This window comes from Charadrius vociferus, unplaced genomic scaffold, assembly GCF_000708025.1.
Source record: "Charadrius vociferus isolate BGI_N301 unplaced genomic scaffold, ASM70802v2 scaffold68, whole genome shotgun sequence".
In the NCBI taxonomy this organism is placed as follows: Eukaryota; Metazoa; Chordata; class Aves; order Charadriiformes; family Charadriidae; genus Charadrius; species Charadrius vociferus.
The window spans coordinates 2,983,194-3,001,652 of NW_009649946.1; the positions used below are offsets into that span (position 1 = coordinate 2,983,194).

Below are 18,459 nucleotides of genomic sequence, written 5' to 3' on the forward strand. Positions count from 1 at the left end.
TGTGCTGTTTAACATACCTGAGGAATATAGACTTAAAGTAAAAACACTGGCTGAAAGTAGCTGTCTTAGTGTTGATTGGTTTGGAAATGTTCCCTGAAAAGTCGGAGTGGTTAATCTGCTCTCCATACAAGAAGAAGTATCAGTGGTATCAGCCCGCTTCTGGCCACCAACTTCGGTGGGTGTACTTTGCTGCAACTTGAGCAGGATATTACCAAAAATCTCTGTATGTAAGGTGACGCTGCATGTTGAGCATACTCAGAGATGTGTCACTTCACCTTACAGCATTTGTGGATGAAACCCAGTAAGGTGGTAGAGAAGTGCACAGAGCACTCCCAAAAGCTAGTTCTATGTATAACCACAAGGAACAAAAATTTAAGTTTTGACTATAGAAATCAAATGAATAAGCAGGAACACTAAGCTTTTTTACATGTGGGCTGTAAAAATCCATGAATCTTGAATCCCTTCATATAAGCAGTGGACAGATTGTCCTTTGATGGACAAACAGATACATGGAACATGTCTGTAGAGAGGTGTGTGTATGTTGTTTTCAGAACTGGTTTTTATCTTGATATTTAAGACATAACTGACTATTCTGAGTTTTATCCATGGGAAACATCTTTTTGGCAGAAGTCAAAAGAGGTTTTGTGTTCCTGGCAGAATTGTAATCATATGTGGATGAAAACTCTTAAGGTAAACCCTGATTATAGGATAGTTGACTGATCTCAAAAATCTTAAAAGGTGAAGATAATCTAATACTAATATAACTGAGTGCATTGTCTACAAAGTCTATTTGTAATAATTCTGGAGACATCTCTTTCGTAAATCAAAGGTACTAATACGAAGGGGGCGCTTGTAGCTTGCATATATTTTTATATATTGGCTACCAAACCATAAGTCTTTTGCTTAAGACCATAGCTTATATTTCCTGTTTACACACAGGTGGAATTCCACAGTTTATTTTTATTGTTCTTTGATAAATGTATTTATTTATACATCAGTTTGATGTAATTCTTTTAAAAATTAGCATCTTTTGTGGTAAAAAGGCCCTTCTTGAAGAGGACTTCTAAAGACAGACTATTTATCTGACTTCCCCCTGGAAATATGCTGAAACTGAACGTTCTGATGAGAACACTTACATGGTTTTGTCTCAACTGTGTTCTGCATTGTGCTCCAGTAATAAAATTGTTGTATCAGGCTTACAGATTCTGAGTTTCATGTTAGTGTAACTGGGTGAGATTAAGACCAAACTGTTAAGCTGGTTTTGGGAGGCAAGTAGAAGCTGTAGAAAAAGACTGGAAATCACACCTGAATCTTTGGTAAAGCAAATACTTGTAGTAAAGGAATCTGTATGTAGTATTTGTAGCAGCTTCAGGTAAATTAATTGTAGTAGTTCTGGCTTGATGCCAGCAAAATCACTCGTCTCTGGGGTGAGTTCTCTTCCAGGAAGAATGCTGATTAACTAGAGGTAAAGATACTTTTAAGTATTGATGGTGCCTGCTTGTTCAAATGTAGTGACGAGTCAAACCTGAGGTGATTTCTTGGTTCCTAAGGCAGAGCATGCAAAGTGGAAGAGGCTGAGTGCTCAGAGAATTACTAACATAATTTTAAAAAGTTGCCTGTAACCTTTTTTTTTATTTCACTTAACTGAATGCTTTCATGCTAAAACTTAGGCCAGCCTAAGGTTGGTAGTTAAGGTAACAGTTGGTGGTTAAGGTAACAGAAAAATGGAGGAACTGCTTGAGGAGAGAGAGAGAAGAGCCTTTTCATTATCCACTCTTTTGAGTAATTTGGGTTAAATAAAAGAATGTAGAAATACAAAATGCTGCTTGGACCTTTACTTTTTGCAAAGTTGTTTGGAATTTGATTTTTGTGAACTTGTGAATTAATTTTCCTCAGTTCATACCATCTAGTAACAGATATCCTACTGAAATCTTACAGATGTCTCTAAAATATGGAAGGAGAACTACTGTGGGCTACACACAACCACAGTAGCTACATTGTGAAAAGTGCATTGGTTTCATAGAGTTTTTTGTGATACTAGGCAGAACACTTGTGCACCAAATGTAAAACTTTAAAGTTCCCTGCTGCACCTTGAGTGATCCTGCTTTTGTGTTGTGTGCTTCTACAGTTTTACTTAAAACATAGATATCTACCTTAAGGGATCCTTCACGTTATACTGACCTCCCGGGAAATGCAGAATTAAATTAGTTCTGTAAAACTTCCAAACTGGGGAACTGTATGTGCCATTGGTCCTCTGGGGATATACGTGTCCCGATGGAGCTGAAAATCCTGGTTTACACAAGCTGTCTGTTTCCGTTCTATATATTTAGTCTTACAGAAGTGTATATATATTCTCAACAAAGTGTCAAAATTTTAAACCTGCCTGTGATTGCACCTCTGTACATGCATGTTTTCTGCTATATATTTTTAAATGCAGCTTTCATATCAAGTAAAAACATGCACCACAAGTTTTGAAAATATTGAGGTAAAAATAAATGCTTCTGTTATATTCTCTAACTACATAATCTGTGGGATTTAATCAAATAAAGCAATGCAGTATACTGACTGTACATGGTGGAGCCAAGGAAGTTTTATAGCTGAGAATTTATTTTACAAATTCCTTTTTCTTACACTCTTAATATTTTCTTATTGTTGTTTTTTGCTTAATGAAAATTATCCCTTTAAAATAACAATGTCTTTCTGCCTTCTGTCCAGGAATTGATAGAGAATGTAGTAACTGTTGCAGAAAATACAGCTGATGAACTTGCTCGCAGCGATGGCAGAGAAGTCCAACTGGAAGAGGATCCTGACTTACAGCTACCTTTTCTTTTACCAGAAGATGGCTATTCCTGTGATGTTGTCAGAAATGTTCCAAGTGGTTTACAAGAATTTTTAGATCCACTCTGTCAGAGAGGTTAGTTCTTCTGTTGTTTTACAATGATCTTCTATTTTTGGTGTAGTGACCTTGGAATGCAAAATATATTTTAGTTAAATGTAACCAACTTTGTCTTCATATATGTTTTAATCTTTTTATACCGTGTTCTTCAAGTGTTTGCTTTTGCAACCCATAAGTATGCAGGATTTTTTAATCTTTACCCTTTCTCCCTGTCCCTTTCATTGACTTTCCAGGTTCTAAATAATGAGTGCTGGGTGGCTATTGAAACTTTGTTTTACATTTGCTGTGGAGCTTTTTTTTTTTCGGATTTTGGTGCTTAAGCAGCAAAAATTTACATAAATGTAAACTTTGTAATACTTCAACAATTTCACGGTCAACTTACTTTTAAAGCTAATGTGAATTAAATAATTCATCCCTCAGTCACATTTTCTTTTTTTTACTCATCAGCTACTTCCATATAACAATAAAAACCCACGAGCTTAAAATAGTTCTTCTGATATTCATCAACGTAAGAGTGTATGGTTTGGGCTTTTGTAGTCCCAACGAAATTTCAGATGATGAGTAGAGAGCTCTTGTGGTTGGACAAAAGTGAACTAAACTTGAGAAAGTAAATCAGGGGGTCTGTCAGAGAATTTACAGGGAATGAACAAGTTACGATCCTTATCTTGTGCTACTCAATTTTACTAGAAGCATTTTTGTTACATAATTTCTTAATAATTTTCTGCTTAAAAAGCAGTTTAAAGTTCCATAGGAATATCATGTTAGGTAGGACAGCAAAGGAGTCTATCAACAAAGCAGGCTTAGAAGTTTTGCAGATGTTGGTTCCAACTTAGTTTATAGAAAAGCCATATTCTTGCATTTAAATAAAATAGTAGGAAACTGACTGTTTTCAAAGTACATTGAGTTACAGTGGATGTAGTTTTGAGACTAAAGATGACTAGTAGAATAGTCTTTAATTAGTGATTATAATTCATTTGCCATACAGATGCCTGTATAGTTATTACAAGCAACACGTCTTTAATGCATATTTTACTTTTTAGGTATCCCTTAAATTATTCGAGGAATTGGTCTGTGGTAAATTAGTGTAAACTGAATTGCTGAAATATGGTCTTTGTGAGGAGGAGAATCTCATCTATTTCGATGGAATGATTTGTAATTTGACTGTGATGTGGAGTCTCGTTCTCTCTGATTTAGGAGACAGTGTTGGATACCACTCAGCTGCTGTGGCTTCTTTTTTCAAAATTCAAAATCAAACAACAACTCCACTTGCATAGTTGCATTAAAAAAAGTAATGAGTCTCCAGGTCAAGCTTCACCTCTGCCAAATCTATTCTGAAACTGGTTAGCTAGACTGTCTGCAAAGCAGAATATTTCTGTGGTGCTCTCCTACTCAGAGTTCTGGTGGTTTGTATCCTAAAAGATGACTTGGTGTTTTGTGTCTTTGAGTCTGGTTGGTACAAGCAATGTTTTCCAGCCTAGGAGTTTTCTGTGAGGTTGTAGTGTTTTTAAATACATATGTTTCTCAGAAGCAGCTGCTGTACAACTGTAGGATTTTGTAGATACCATAAAAATTGCAGTGAAGCACATAATGGCATCTAAGATGCAGGATTCAACATACTAATGAATATAAGAAGATAAATACTGCTATTTGGTATTTCCTTTGCTATTTGATTTTAATTAATCTGTTGAGAAAATACCATGACTATGTTTATGTTGCTTTCCCTTTTAGGTTTTTGTAGGCTAACGCCTCATCCACGGTCACCAGGCACGTGGACAATATACTTTGAAGGTGCAGACTATGAAAGTCACCTGTCACATGATAATGCTGAGCTAGTAAGTATTGATTCATTGTTCAGAGTGACTTGAAAGCTTCATTTACTCTGTTCAGAACCCAGCATTTGTTAGATGACATCATGCAGTCTTGCTGCAGTGGCCTAAAGAACATATTTAGAATCCTAGAATCATCTAGGTTGGAAGAAACCTTTGGGATCATTGAGTCCAACCATCAACCTAATACTGCCAAAACCACCACTAAACCGTGTCCCTAAGCATCACGTCTACCCATCTTTTAAATACCTCCAAGGATGGTGATTCCACCACAGCCCTGGGCCACCTGTTCCAATGTTTGGTAACACTTTCTGTGAAGAAATTTGTGTTAACTTTACAGAAGAGAGCATCTCCTAAATCTGTATGACTGGTGCAGCAGAGCCCAGTCTTGAACCGATAAGCCAGGCTCTGCAGGCTTGGTATCTTGGTAAATGGGCATTTAAACAAAATACAGCAGAGACATTCTTGAGACATCGTGCTCTTCCTCCTCCCTTTGTTGCTCTAAAGAAATGCATTTTTTAGAGCTAGTGGAAACAGAAACCATCTGAAGGTTCTTGCTGTTCCTCATTCTAAGAACAAGCTAAAGTAGAGTTGTGGCCAGTCTTCTTTAAAAAGGCTTGATAAAGGAGTGCAGGATGAGTGGATACTACTATTTCATTGATCCATGGAAATTAATACCATGTAAGACTGTTCAAATAACCTGATCTAATAATTCTTCTCTCTGGTGCATGTATATTAATTGAATGCGCTAAGCTTCAGAGTACTGTCTTTAGTCTTGGTGTCTGAGCAGTGCTGGTTCACAAATCACCTCTTGGTGCAACATGTCTACATAATCTAAATACTAGGTAAATGTTCCATTTTATATCTGTGAGGTAGGGTTTGGGGTTTGGGGGGTTTTGGGTTTTTTGGTGGTGTGTTTTTTTCTTTTCCCAAGCCAAAACTAGTCTCACAGTTCTGCTTCTATTGGTAGTCTGGGGAATTGCCCAGGCTAGGCAGTCTCCTCAAATTTTCAGTGAAGAATTTCTTTTATTCTTAGACTGAGAGAAATTCAGTATAGACTAATGGCAAACTAGTGGCTTACCTTCCAGCGTACGTTTTTGGTTGAATTAGGTTAATAATGTTTCTATTTCAATTAATGGAAAAAATCCTAAATAAAGTAGGAACAGATTCTGTTCTTCTGCCGTCCTTGGCACAGGAGTGCTAGAATACTCCTAGCTTAAAAACTTGTTGAGTAGAGGGAACTGACAATGTTGCAAAGATATAAAAAAATACTGAACGTGTTTAGGCGCTCAGGCTGGTTTTGAGTTACAGAGTTTTCAGAAGTGAAAATTTTTGGAACTTACTTTTAAGGCTTTAACTCTGCCTTTGAAATTAATTGGCCTCTTAATATCTTTGCACAATTACTATCTTCTAGATGCAGCACTAAAAACTGAGCTCTGTGTAGATGACCCTCACCTTTCTAATAGGGGCCTGCTGAGTCTGAACTTCAGTTGTCATTAAAAGTTATTACAGTTCTGTAGACCTGTTACATTTCAAATTGTGAATCATTAATAATCTCTTCACTGAATTAAAGGAGGAGAAACAATGGATAGACTTCAAAGCTTCAGCAGTGTTCATAGCAAAGGTGTAGTACTTGATAATGTGAATACATATTAATCAAATGTTAGAGATTCTACCTGTAAGATGGAGTACTGGACGTATTGTTTAGGGTGCGGGATCTTCTGCTCTACTAACAACTTAGTTTTGGTTGTAGGTGAACTATTTTGCACGGTAATTTTCCTAGCCTGGCAGTGAATATGAACTCTTTGTCTTTTCTCTTCTTTCCCCTTTGCTGTTTGATAGGCTCAGCCTTTGAGGAAAGAACCTGAAATTATCACTGTAACGCTAAAAAAACAAAATGGAATGGGCCTGAGCATTGTTGCTGCCAAGGTATGGAAGTCAGTTTGTATAAGTGCTATTGAAAAAAGTTTTTTTCTTTTTTTTTCTTTTTCAATCAGAAAATGTGGAAACTGTGGAAAATGTTAATGGAAAAATCTACTTCCCTTAAGTTTGTTGTGCACATCGTGTTGATCATACTTCTATTCTAGCTGGGGAATGTTTCTGTAAAATACACAGATGTGACCAATACAAGAGGAAACCTAATGTGGATGTAGTTATTATGACATTTAAGTTTAAACCTCTCCTACAGGCTTATTCATCTTTCACAGCCAAAAATCGGCAGTGTTATTAAATGGAATTAATAAACAGGCTTATTTAGCGCTTCTGCTGAAAAGTAGAAGACTTATGTAGGAAAGAAAAGCAGTAAATATAAAGAATAAAGTGTGGTGTTTTTTTTTTTATTTGATGAATAAATACAATAATTCAAATATAGACACTTCTGCTGAAAAGTAGAAGACGTATGTAGGAAAGAAAAGCAGTAAATATCAAGAATAAAGTGTGGGGTTTTTTTTTAATTTGACGAATAAATACAATAATTCAAATATAGACATTAAAGGTTGTATACTTTCTGCTATGAAGACAACACTTTATCTTTTGTACGGTGTACAGGTGCATGCATAACTTCAGTTTTGCTTCTCTATAGTAGAGGGCTACAGCTTATTAAGTAGTTTGGTGAAGGAGAGTATACCTCCTGCCCTGACTTGCTGAAATTGTGGGTGTATGCTGCTCTTAGTAGCACTAGGTAGTAATGTATACAATGCACATATAACTCCAGCCACCAGATGGAGAACTCCACTAGTTGGTTGGTTTTGCTTTAACTGGATTACACAGCAGACAATCTTTGAGTTTTAAACTTGTTATCAATTATGCAATGGTGATATCCAAAAGCCGGTGTGGTATATAATTATGTGGTATACAACAGATAAAACAAGTCTTTCCTAATGTCTCTTCACTGTGTAGTACAGGAAACTTCAGAATGCTGTAGTCCTCCTTGGCACATAGTGCATGGGCTGAAAACATGATTGTTATACTGCTTTTAAGTTATCTCACATAGTTAATTGCTTCTAAACAGCACTGTTTTATTTTCCTAAACTTTGCTTATTTCATAATCTGTTCTTGAAACAGTAATCTTGCATGGTATCAGCTTTTAAGATTTATTTCTGACATCTGTAGAAGAATACCAGGTGTCAGGTGTATGTTGCTAACTATCAGCAGTTATTGAGGAAACTCTTCAGGATCTGAAAAATGTAACTTAATATTCTGCTCTTAGTTTGGTGGAGTGGGTTAATAATTTGAGAAGCAAATAATAGATCTTGAGATACGCCAGATTAAATATGTATCAGACTTCTGACTGCCACCTGCATTTCTGTTGAATGTTACAAAATGTGCAATTGAAATTATGGGTTTTTTTCACTTTAAACTGTGAAATCTGGTTTCTCATAAAGAGAGAAGCAGGATATAACAGGGGGGGAAACTTTCCCTTTTCACTGGAGCTAGCTGGCTTCTATATGTTGTTTTAATAGCTGACACTTTTCCATTAGCAGTATGTAACAGTGTTACTGGTCAGTGTGTAAGCTTGATTTGAAAGATTTTTATACGGTATTTACCCAATTTCATGATTTCTTTAACATGATCAATGATGGAAGCAGCAGTCTTCATCTCAGCACAGTTGCAGAAGCACTCGCTGGTTCAGGCAGTGATTGCATTTCATCTTGCTGCTACATGCCTGCCGCAATATTGCAATTCTGATTTTAAAACAGTTATGTCTTAAATCTCAATCCAATAGAAGCAACAAGCAGATTTTTCTTTTAGTTTCAATGTAAGTAGAATAGAAACTTTTGCTTAATTTAAAGTCAGCAGAATGTTCATTGGATAGAAATAATCATCTCTCATTAAGTGTTGAAACAACTCGTTGTAGTTAAATAGGATTATTTTCAAGGAGGTATTTGAAAGGGTTCAAAGTCGCTTATTGTAAGTAATTAATAGCATGTTTATCCCATAATAGGCTTCATAAAAACAACACAGTAAGGAAGAGTACACACGTGTTAATTTTCTCAGTCTAGCCAGAGCAGAACAAATTAGAGAATTGAGTGTGACTGAGAAGCTAGCAACAGTGGGTGGATTTTTTCTTTCTATTCCTATCTTGTTGACTTGTACTAATAATTTTTCTGACGTGTCTCAAGTCAAGTATCTTTCACCAGCATAAAAATGAAAATTCTCATTTTTTTCCTTTGGCTGAGGAAAATGGAGGAAGAAGTCCAGGAGACTATTTGTTAAAATTTTCTAAGCATTACCTGGATAGAATACCTGAAGTGAGAGGGAGTAATAGTATATATTATTTTATAATATACTATATTATGATAATAAAAGGTTGGCTGTCAAACGTTTAAATGGAAGTACCTTATAGTTGAAGAAATGAAAGCTTATGTGCAGCTTCAGAAATAGACAGTTCCTGCTGCTGTGCACAGGATCCCATGACCCAGTTACATTTATTGAACTATTGGTTTCTAGAGTGCTTCAAAAGTGCTGTAATAAAAGAAAATGCAGTGGCTGGTCAACAGGTGGTCCTGCTCCAACCAGTGAAAGACAACCCTGAAACTATTCAGTGTCACTTAGGAAAACAGTTGATTTTTTTTTTCCTGTGATGTGACAAAATAGTTGCTCTCAGTAACATGCTGTGAGAATGCCTTCGCGTGTCAGTGCTGAACTGCCTTTCTTGTTTAGTCTTAATGGGCTCCTTGTACTTGTCACTGGCTTTGGATGAAGCTGCTTAAAATGTAGGTTGGTGATATTCTAGAGATGGATAAAATGGGCTGATTCTCAGAGATGGTGAAGAAAAATAATTCCTACTGACTACTTTTCTTTTTCTGCCCATTGCAAAAAGTCTGCGCTTTCCTAGAAATCTGTGCTCCTCTCTGAGGAAATAGCTAACAAATTTATCATTTGATAATTCTTTGAGTTTTTATTAGTTTGCAAGGTTTTCCAGATAAATGAAGTCTGTGCCAGTTTAGGGTTTTTAATGGGGAAATTAGATACCATGCCTTACATATCCCTTCCACACCAAATGTTCTTAATTACCAAGTAGTTGTCACACCCTCTCTCCTGCGATCAAAAGATGATTGGAGTTGAAGCTAAGATTGTACAAGCAGAGAAGTGATGCAACTTGCATTGAAATGCTGTGCACCTGCTTATTCTTAACGATAGATGGATTCAATTTGTGTTACTAGGTGATTGCAGACACGTTGCCATTAATGTAAAAACAAAACCAAACCAAAGGAGGTGAGTCAAGGAGCATATGAAAGTGTTAGGTCCCTGGTGAACCCTGTATTTGATCTTCTTTCCACCTGATGATGGGTAAAAGTTTAAGTGCATGACTTCTAATTAAATAAAAGATGAGTCAGTGTGAAATAGAAATTTTACAGGCCTTCCAGGAGTGCTGGAGCGAGCAGAAATGCTGCGCATCACCTACTTCCGCTCACTTTGCTGTAAAGGTGTTTTCTGAGGCAGGACAGCCCCTTTGAGCAGCCATGTAGTAAGCATGTACACTATATGCAAACATACCAGAGCAAACAAGTTCAGTTATGAAACAACTGTTAGCTGCCAGAGCACTGTAAACAGTGTTGTGTTTGTTTGGGTTTTGTTTTGTCTTTTTTTAAATTGGGAAAACACCTAACAGCGTTTCTTAAACTGAGTACTTTGCACAGATTTTTATTGAAAGCTAAATTGTATAGCTTCAGATGTGATCCGCAAAGGTAACTTGTTGTTCTTCCCTTTTGTAGGTGTTGCATGTTTTCTTACAGTAATACTCCTGTAGCTTTATTAGCAGTAGCTTTTGTAATAGGTGTATGGAAATGTAGTTGGTAGGAGTGGTCGGGCATCGGGAACAGTATTACTTTTTGAGGTAGTGTGCAGAATTTGGTTGCTCTAACCCTGAAAGATGTTTTGATGTTAAAAGCTGCCTGACTCCCAACCACATTGCGGTTAAGTTTTTATGAAATCCAGATGATTTGGAAGCAGCGTGTGCATGCAGTTTACTTTAAAAATATATCGCTTTTTGGGGGCTTTCGCATGTGACTTCTTAGCCATCTGTGGGCCAGCACATTACTTCCTGTTTAATTTGGAGGGGTTTTGTCTTTTGTACAAAAGGGCTCCCTTTTTGTTTTTTCTAGCAGTTTTCAAAGTTTAATAAAGCCTCTAAAGTAAATGGAAGTCAGAAGAGCATAACTGATTACGTAAGAGTCTGAATATTGTATTGGTTATAGCTGGTGTTGATAAACGCTACGCTGTGTCATCGCATCCAGCTCCGAGTTATCTTGATGGGTATCTTGGAAAATCCAGCAGACTAGAGCGGTGGTTGCTGTTGAGGGCTGGAAGAGAAGTGGAGAATTGTTTTTTTTCTTTCAAGGATCTGTAGTCCCGGAGATCAAAATGTGGTTTTCTGTTGTTGGAAGAACAGAATCCATGGTAAGTCTGTTCAGGTTTCTGTTGGGACTGTTTTTCTCTGAAGTTTTAAATACTATCCCTGTACTTTTTCCTGCTCTCTTGCTTGTTTAAACCTGCCAGTAGTTATTTGTTCGTGTAGCAACGATGTAATACAGCATGCAGTTAAATATAGTCAGATGTTAGTAGCTAACTTTCTAAAATCTAGAAAGAAAAAACTAATTTTTTAGCTTGTTCTTCATATGCACTTCTTAAATTTGTGGAAGAGACTATTAATATTGAAAGTTTCAGGTGTGATAACTACTGTTTTACTGTGGCAGAGCATGAATAGCATGACCTGTGATCTGTTTACTTGTCATACTAGTTGGCTTTAATCCAGGTTCTTCTAAAAGTCTGTTTTCCCCTTACAAAGTCATAGTGGAATAATTAAAGTTGACATCGTAAACAGTATATAGAAGATTTCTAATACTCCGTAGACCCCTTCTGAAAAGACCAGAACATGCAAATCTGTTGCAGTTCGGATATCTTATGTTCGATACATTCACAAAGTAGAGGCTTTTAAATTCTGTTTAGATTGCTACTGCACAAAGGAAAGGATCCCCGTGTTCGGCAAGAATGATAGAGCAGGTTTTATTGATTAATCTTTGCGTGCTGGTTGTATTCATTAGTATGCTATGATTTAGTTCTTTAAAGTATGGCACACTTCTACTGTCCCAGTCATCTTTTATTAGTATAACAGAAAAAGTTACTTCAAAATATGTACAAGCATCTTAAAGTACATATGTATATGCCCCTGCTTGCATATAAATCAGAGTGTATTTTCTAGGGTTTTTTAACAGATGGTCAGATTAAATATTTTCATAGCACTTGCTAAAATAGGATGAGATGGTGATAAGATGTTTCTTCTTTAACAGAAGCATTTCAAACACTGTGTGTGACAGTTCATCAATAAATATTCAGGGGAAGGAGCTTACTTTTCTAAAAACAAGTGTGTGGCATCTTAACCATAAATAATTTGTATTATTTGGTGACCTTGTTTGTTCTTGAAATTTAATTAAATCATTCTAAGTTGCTTTATTTTCTAAACTGTTGCTCATCATTTTATATTTAACAGTCAATTTAAGGTGTTACATTTAAAGAGGGTTTGAGACTACCAGGAGTATCAATTCTGATGTGAAATTTTTCAGAAAGGTAGTTCTACAGATATCTTTTAGGTGATCTATGTAGAAGGAACAGGCTTAAACATTCATTTAAAAATCTTAATATTCCCTCCCCCCCCCAAAAAAAAAAAGAAATTTGTGTTTATAGTTAATAGTAGCAGTAACATAATATACAAATTTGATTCTCTCTACTCTGCATTTGCAAATATAGATAGTTGATGGGATTATTTTTTTTTTTAAACTGTTTGTTAGCTCTTTACTTGTGTTCCAGGTCTTAAGATACCTCAGTATCTGAAGTCATCCTGTGTCTGTGCTTTTTCAGTATTTAAGGAAAATTTTTGCCCTTTCCTCCCAGCATGAATAAATTGAAAAGTTTGAGTAAGAAGATTTAGAAGTTGTTTTGTTTTGTTTTAAATGTTCGATACTAATTCACATCAGCAGTCTGATCTACTGATGTTGCCTTAACAGGCTTCTTAGGAGGAACTTGAAGTAAAAATACAATATTTAATTGTCATTTCCAGCACAGATTTCTCAGTCTCACAGGAATAAAATAATATGTAAGTTGCCAGTTTAATCTTCACCGTGACCAAATAAGTAGCGATGTGTTAGCAATTTGCCTGTTTCTTGTTGACTCATAACTTCCAGCAGGTTTTTTGGTTAAATTTTGGTACCTTGTAGATGTTCTACAAAATTTTGCTATTGCTTTCATACGCTGTGTAAAAACTGAAGCTTATGCCAGCACAGCATGATTTTTCTTCTCACTAGCTGTGAGACCGCAACTCTGCTCAAGTAGAATGTGGTTCTCTTTTTTTATATGCTTGTATTTAGATTGATACTGCAAATGGGTCACCCAGACATTTGTATTTAATGCCTTCCAGATCAAAGTGAGTTTTAAAATTCATGTGCCAGTTCCTCCTTGCAGTAATACCTTCTGTATGCAGGCACTTGCTAGCAAGTCTGCAAAAGTTACAGTGCATGTATGTTTTAGCTAGAATTCCTCTACCAGACTTCATTCAAATAACTTCAAAAATTCTGTTAAGATACCTGTTAATACAGCCTTTCAACTTTAATTTTTTTACTCCTATTAATTAAAAAGACTTTCAGAAGTTAACAAATTCTGTGCGACTTTTCCCTTTATGAATAACACTCTGAATTGGAGTAGAAATTTAGGTTCTTAGTAGTACGTGATAGTGTACGCACCAATACTGGATTAAGTTGTATCCATCTGAAACTGCAAAGCAGGATTATGTGGAAGATTATGCTGTGGGGTTTTTTTTCAGTTGTAGTTTGTCCTTAGCTATAGAGCCAAGAGCCATTTCTTTGAAAAAGTGCAGAGATACAGGGTGGGTTTTTTTCCAAAACAGATTGCCCGGTATGTCTTGCCTGTAAAGTCCTATCCACAGACCTAATTAAGCTGAGACATTAATTCAGAGTTGCCTTAACAGGGAAGAGCATCACAGAATCTGCAATACAGTTTGTAGATTGGTACATAACTGAATAGTCCCTAGTGTGTCACTGCTCATAGAGTATTTATAGCAAACATACATTAAAAAAGTTAACCCTTGTTTGGGGTAATGGAGCTCAAGCAATATGTTTTCCTTGAACTCAATGAAATATTTTTTTTCTTTGAAACAAAAGAGAAATGAAATCCAACAGGCTCATGCATTTAGTTTCTTTTGTTAAAAATTAGGAGTGCTTTTATGCCATAGACTATTACATGAATCTTAAGTTGCAGCATTTATAAGAATAAAAGAGGCTTACTTTTCAGAAAGGTTAAGAAAGACTAATGAATAAAACTTGCTTAGTCTCTTACAAATGTTGTATATGAATCATTTTTCCTTTACTTACCACTTTTCCCATTTCATGAGAGCACAATTAGGTAGGAACTGTTGCATACTTGATTCCAGTCTCAGAAAGAGACTTTAGGTCAATTCCTTTAGCTAGTTCCTTTAGTTACTTTGGTTTTCATCAAAGGTACCTTTTTAGAAGCACTCAATTTCCAGAGTGTGAGAGAAATCACGTGTTTCAAATTGATATACTTCTGTCTAGCACATAAGTCAGCATGCCTGCTTTCCGTATTTATCTAATTGCCTTATTAAGGTTACTGAATACCATAATTTGGTTTTTATTAAAAAAAAAAAAAAAAAAAAAAGACTACATATGCAAAAGCCTACAGTATTGCATATTTTATTAATGCCATTTCTGGAAGTCCGTTACTGAACATCCTGGATTCTTTGGTCTTTCATCTCCTTAGGAGAAGCATGCCTTAGGAAGATAGAGGGTATATTCACTTGCTTGCTTTGTGTGCAAGTCAATCTTGATGGCAAACATTCTTTCTTTTATGAAAAAGTAACAGGTAACCCTTACTCCGTTGAAGAGTACAACAAAACTCTTCAGTCCTTTCTCTTTACTCCTTTTGAGGCTATTTGTTGATATACGCTGCATGCAAAGTTTCTAGGTTGTGGGATGCTTCGGAGTCCCGTGATATTGTAGTGCTTGCAGTCTAGCTTTTTTTTCTGTGAATAGTAAGACCTGTTTTTCATCTATTTTCCCACCCAGTGCAATTTAAAGTTACAATGGAATTGTTCATAGATGTTAAATGCTTGATGTTTCTTTGCCTGTGAATGATGTTGACTGTCACCAAAGTTTGAATCTCCACTGCCTGTTTTGTGTAATTGGAAATGTTTTGCCCACTTGTGACTGTAGTTTGTCCAACTCCAAAAATGTTTGGTTTTTCCCCCCCACCACGGAGGATAATTTGAGAGGGGAAAGCAGAAACTTACATATGTGGAGCATGGGTCAGTTTTAAAATTCTTTTTAAGTCAGGGTACGACGTGACTCAGAGCAGCTGTAGCCACAACTAACAGACCAGTTTTACATACAGTAGGCTGGTTCACCTCATTTATATTTGGAAATTATATAGAGCATGCTATGAAGTATTCTGTCTAACGATGAGAGATTTCCAAAGTCCCTACATTGGTCTTCAGGCAGCAGAGGCGTTCGCCTCCTCTGACAAAGTCATTTTTTTCTGATCTTCAAGTCCAGAAAAGTTTGCACTGACTAGAGGCGGGACCAGTAGCTACAAAGTTGGTCTTTCATTCCTCTGGGCTGCCAGCAAGTAGTTCAGTGAGTTGTAAACGTAGTATGTTGGGTACGTAAAGTGGATAAATAGGCACTCATCCAGATACAACCTACAAAATGCATGCAGCTTTAGGCAATGTGAGTGTTTGGGTGATCAGAAACCTTTGCTTTTGCCTCCTGGAGAGTACGTTTGTAAACCGGCTGCATAGTTTAGCAAACTGGTATGCTTTAAAATGCTTACAAGCTTGGGTTATTTAAATGCTTCTAGACTAATTACTTGCCAGGGAGGTCAGACTGAGACTTGATTCTGTTGCATAAACTTGCCTTTAAGGTTGTTTATAAAAACTTACAGAGATCGGCTATGTACACTTAAGAGTCTGGAATCGGGGAGTTAGCCTGGGCGTGGGCAGATAAAAGATTTCAGGCCTGATAGCTGGTATCAGGCTTGATAGCTGCGTTTCTGTCCTGTTTTGCTTGAAGACGTTTCAGTTGCAGGGATTCGTTCTGTTTTTAAAGTCTTTCGTTTTTATAAAATACAACAGAAGCTTAACAAAACAGACTGACTTGGAGAAACAGTGTCATCTTTGAAATGTTATAAGAGGTACCAGATCCTAATATTTCAGCAAGGTATATTTGCATATGTATATACGTGCACATATATGTGATATCTACATTACTAAAATGAAATCTTTTTTCATGACTGCATAATTATGCAAAGTCCAAGAGAGTCTTGAAAATTATGTATTTTTTTAAAATTTCAAATGGTTTATGTGACCCATTGGAATGTTTTGATGCGTAGTGTTGGTATCTGAAGCCACTTCAATTGGAATATTACTTTGAAAAGGTTGATAACTGTATGACACTTTTTTGTGGATTCAGTCAAACTATAATTGGAGAGTGAAGATACCTTCACTTCAGGACTACTTTTTCATATTACTATTTATGTGAAGCTTGAAACCATTTAAATATTCATGTATTTAAGACAGAAATCTTCAAATCAGTTTTGAAAGGTGATTAGGAAGACTGTCTTGCATTTTGTGTAAATAAAAATAGTTTTTAACACATGTAACATTTTTTTCATGAATCGAATGTGATTCTGCCAGTCTTTATCGGAAGCTGTTCATTGCTCCAGTTTTATTGGAGTGATAAACAAAGTATGTGAAGCTAAACAGGTATGGGCGAATGATGGTTTAGAACAAGTAATGACAAGACCTTACTGTTAATTGTCTGGAGCGTTACCGGTTTGGTTAGGTGCCGCACCTGCAGATACGTTTTGCAGATGCATAGTTTTTCCTTAATTACTTAATACTACAATTTTGCTGTCATTCCGAACAACTGGAAAAATGTTTCTGTAATAGTTTCCAGAGGTTTAATTCTAATGATATGTATTGAAATAACTAGGTCATCCTACAGATCTACTAAAACTGCAAGAATATTACTAACCTCACAGAAAGTACAACTAGTTTGTGATCCACCTAAGCTGGTTGTGGGGCATGATGTTTGAGGATGAGAGTAGCTTAACTGGTAAGAGGTTACCACCTCGTCAACAGGTGGACCTTCATTCCCACTCCGATACCTTCAGATTAGGATACTGGTGGGGGGGGTGTGGTGTGTCAGCACATTTGGCCCATTATGTCGCTGGTGGCAGGTCCCCACATGGCGTGGCATGGGTGGCTTGCCTGGGAACCTAGCTGCGTGTTGATGCTCACTAGAAGGAGCTGGCTGTTTTTTCCACCAGGGCATTATGGCTGCTTGTCCTGGCAAATACCAAATGGGAAGGAAGAGCAGGCGGGACTACTTCTGCCTGCTTTTAGCGCTTCTGTGGTGACTGAGTCACCAGCTCATGGGTTAGCTGTGATGCGGCCATTAGGAAGACTATATCTGATGTTCTTGTTATCCAGACTGCTTTACGTACAGTTGCACTACATGGCATGTTCCGATTTTATGGCTGATGAAATGGACGTAAGCCAAAGTTTCCTGTGTTTGTTACTGACAAGGAAGTCTTATAAAACTCATCTTGTCACATAGCAACACTACTAATAAAATCTGTTCTCCTTAAATACTTTAATTCTGTCATTTTTACTGATTCATTACTACTGTAGTCTTGTACATCCTGAATTTTACATTCTTCTGATGTAGGAGTAGTTGTTTCTTTTTTCAGATCACTGTAGTTTATCTTGTTCTTTTCCTTATTGCTCTGATTACACCACAGAATTATTATTATTTTTTTTTTAGTGCTGCCTCTTTTATTTCTATAGTTCCCATAGTAATTTTTTAAGCAAATGCAGTAGTTTGGGCGCTATCCTGTTAGAGCAAGGAAGGGCTTGCAAAGTAACGCTAATTGTGAAAACAAGTAGGGACTACTGTGTACTGATGTGTTGCTTGATAGATGGCCCAGGTGATAAGCAGATGTGATGGAAAAAGACTTGTTTCCTGTTAGGCTGTCTCAAAAGCTGAGGTTAGATAGCTTTATCCAACTCAGTCCTTTGGCTTCTTTAACATGATAGAATTTTTGTAGTCAAGCAAAGAATCATACCAGGCTTAAAAGGGTCAAATACCCATTTGAACAACAGGTATGAAATCTTTGCATACCTTTGTCTGCCATAAATCTTAGTCAGCTGAGCATACTTTTGGATTTTATTTCTTTTGACGCATTAAATGAGTGATTGACTTGGCTCTGTTGTATCGACTTTGTTTTCCTTCCTTGCTTCTGCTCCCAGCAAATTTCCAGAATTTTTGAGGTTGCAGTCTATGTGACTTGAAGAGTGGAAATCCTGTAAACAATCTTAATATTTGAGGGGGTTGTTATTTTCTTCACCTTCCAGGTTCTGTTTTAATGAGGGACACTGGCATTGGGCACATTTTATTTTTTTTTTTTTAATAGTTGTTTCCCACTCTGCCTTCTGTCAGTGCTGTGACTCTAAGTATTTTGTATCAGCATTCTAGAGATTGAAGTTGTGCTAACCAGAGGTGCCAAAATTTCCTCTGTAACTTCTACGGAGTGCCATAGTTGCATGAGTTTTCAGAATTTTTCTAATCTTTCAGGCCCTACTGGGAAGTCATTCAGTCAATTAATTTGTTTGTTTCTTTAGTAGATTCTTTACTAAATTCCTTTATA

The 18,459-nt window shown here is 36.6% G+C and overlaps 1 protein-coding gene across 2 annotated transcripts in view; it reads left to right on the plus strand.

Moving 5' to 3' along the window:
* Positions 1-18,459, plus strand: part of MLLT4 (myeloid/lymphoid or mixed-lineage leukemia (trithorax homolog, Drosophila); translocated to, 4) — a 92,431-nt gene that overhangs the window by 43,793 nt on the left and 30,179 nt on the right. For both annotated transcript variants that reach the window (XM_009891456.1, XM_009891458.1), the window contains 3 exons: positions 2,687-2,914; positions 4,625-4,728; positions 6,565-6,651. In XM_009891456.1, the coding sequence (XP_009889758.1) occupies positions 2,687-2,914; positions 4,625-4,728; positions 6,565-6,651 (419 nt within the window). The remainder of the gene's footprint in view (positions 1-2,686; positions 2,915-4,624; positions 4,729-6,564; positions 6,652-18,459) is intronic.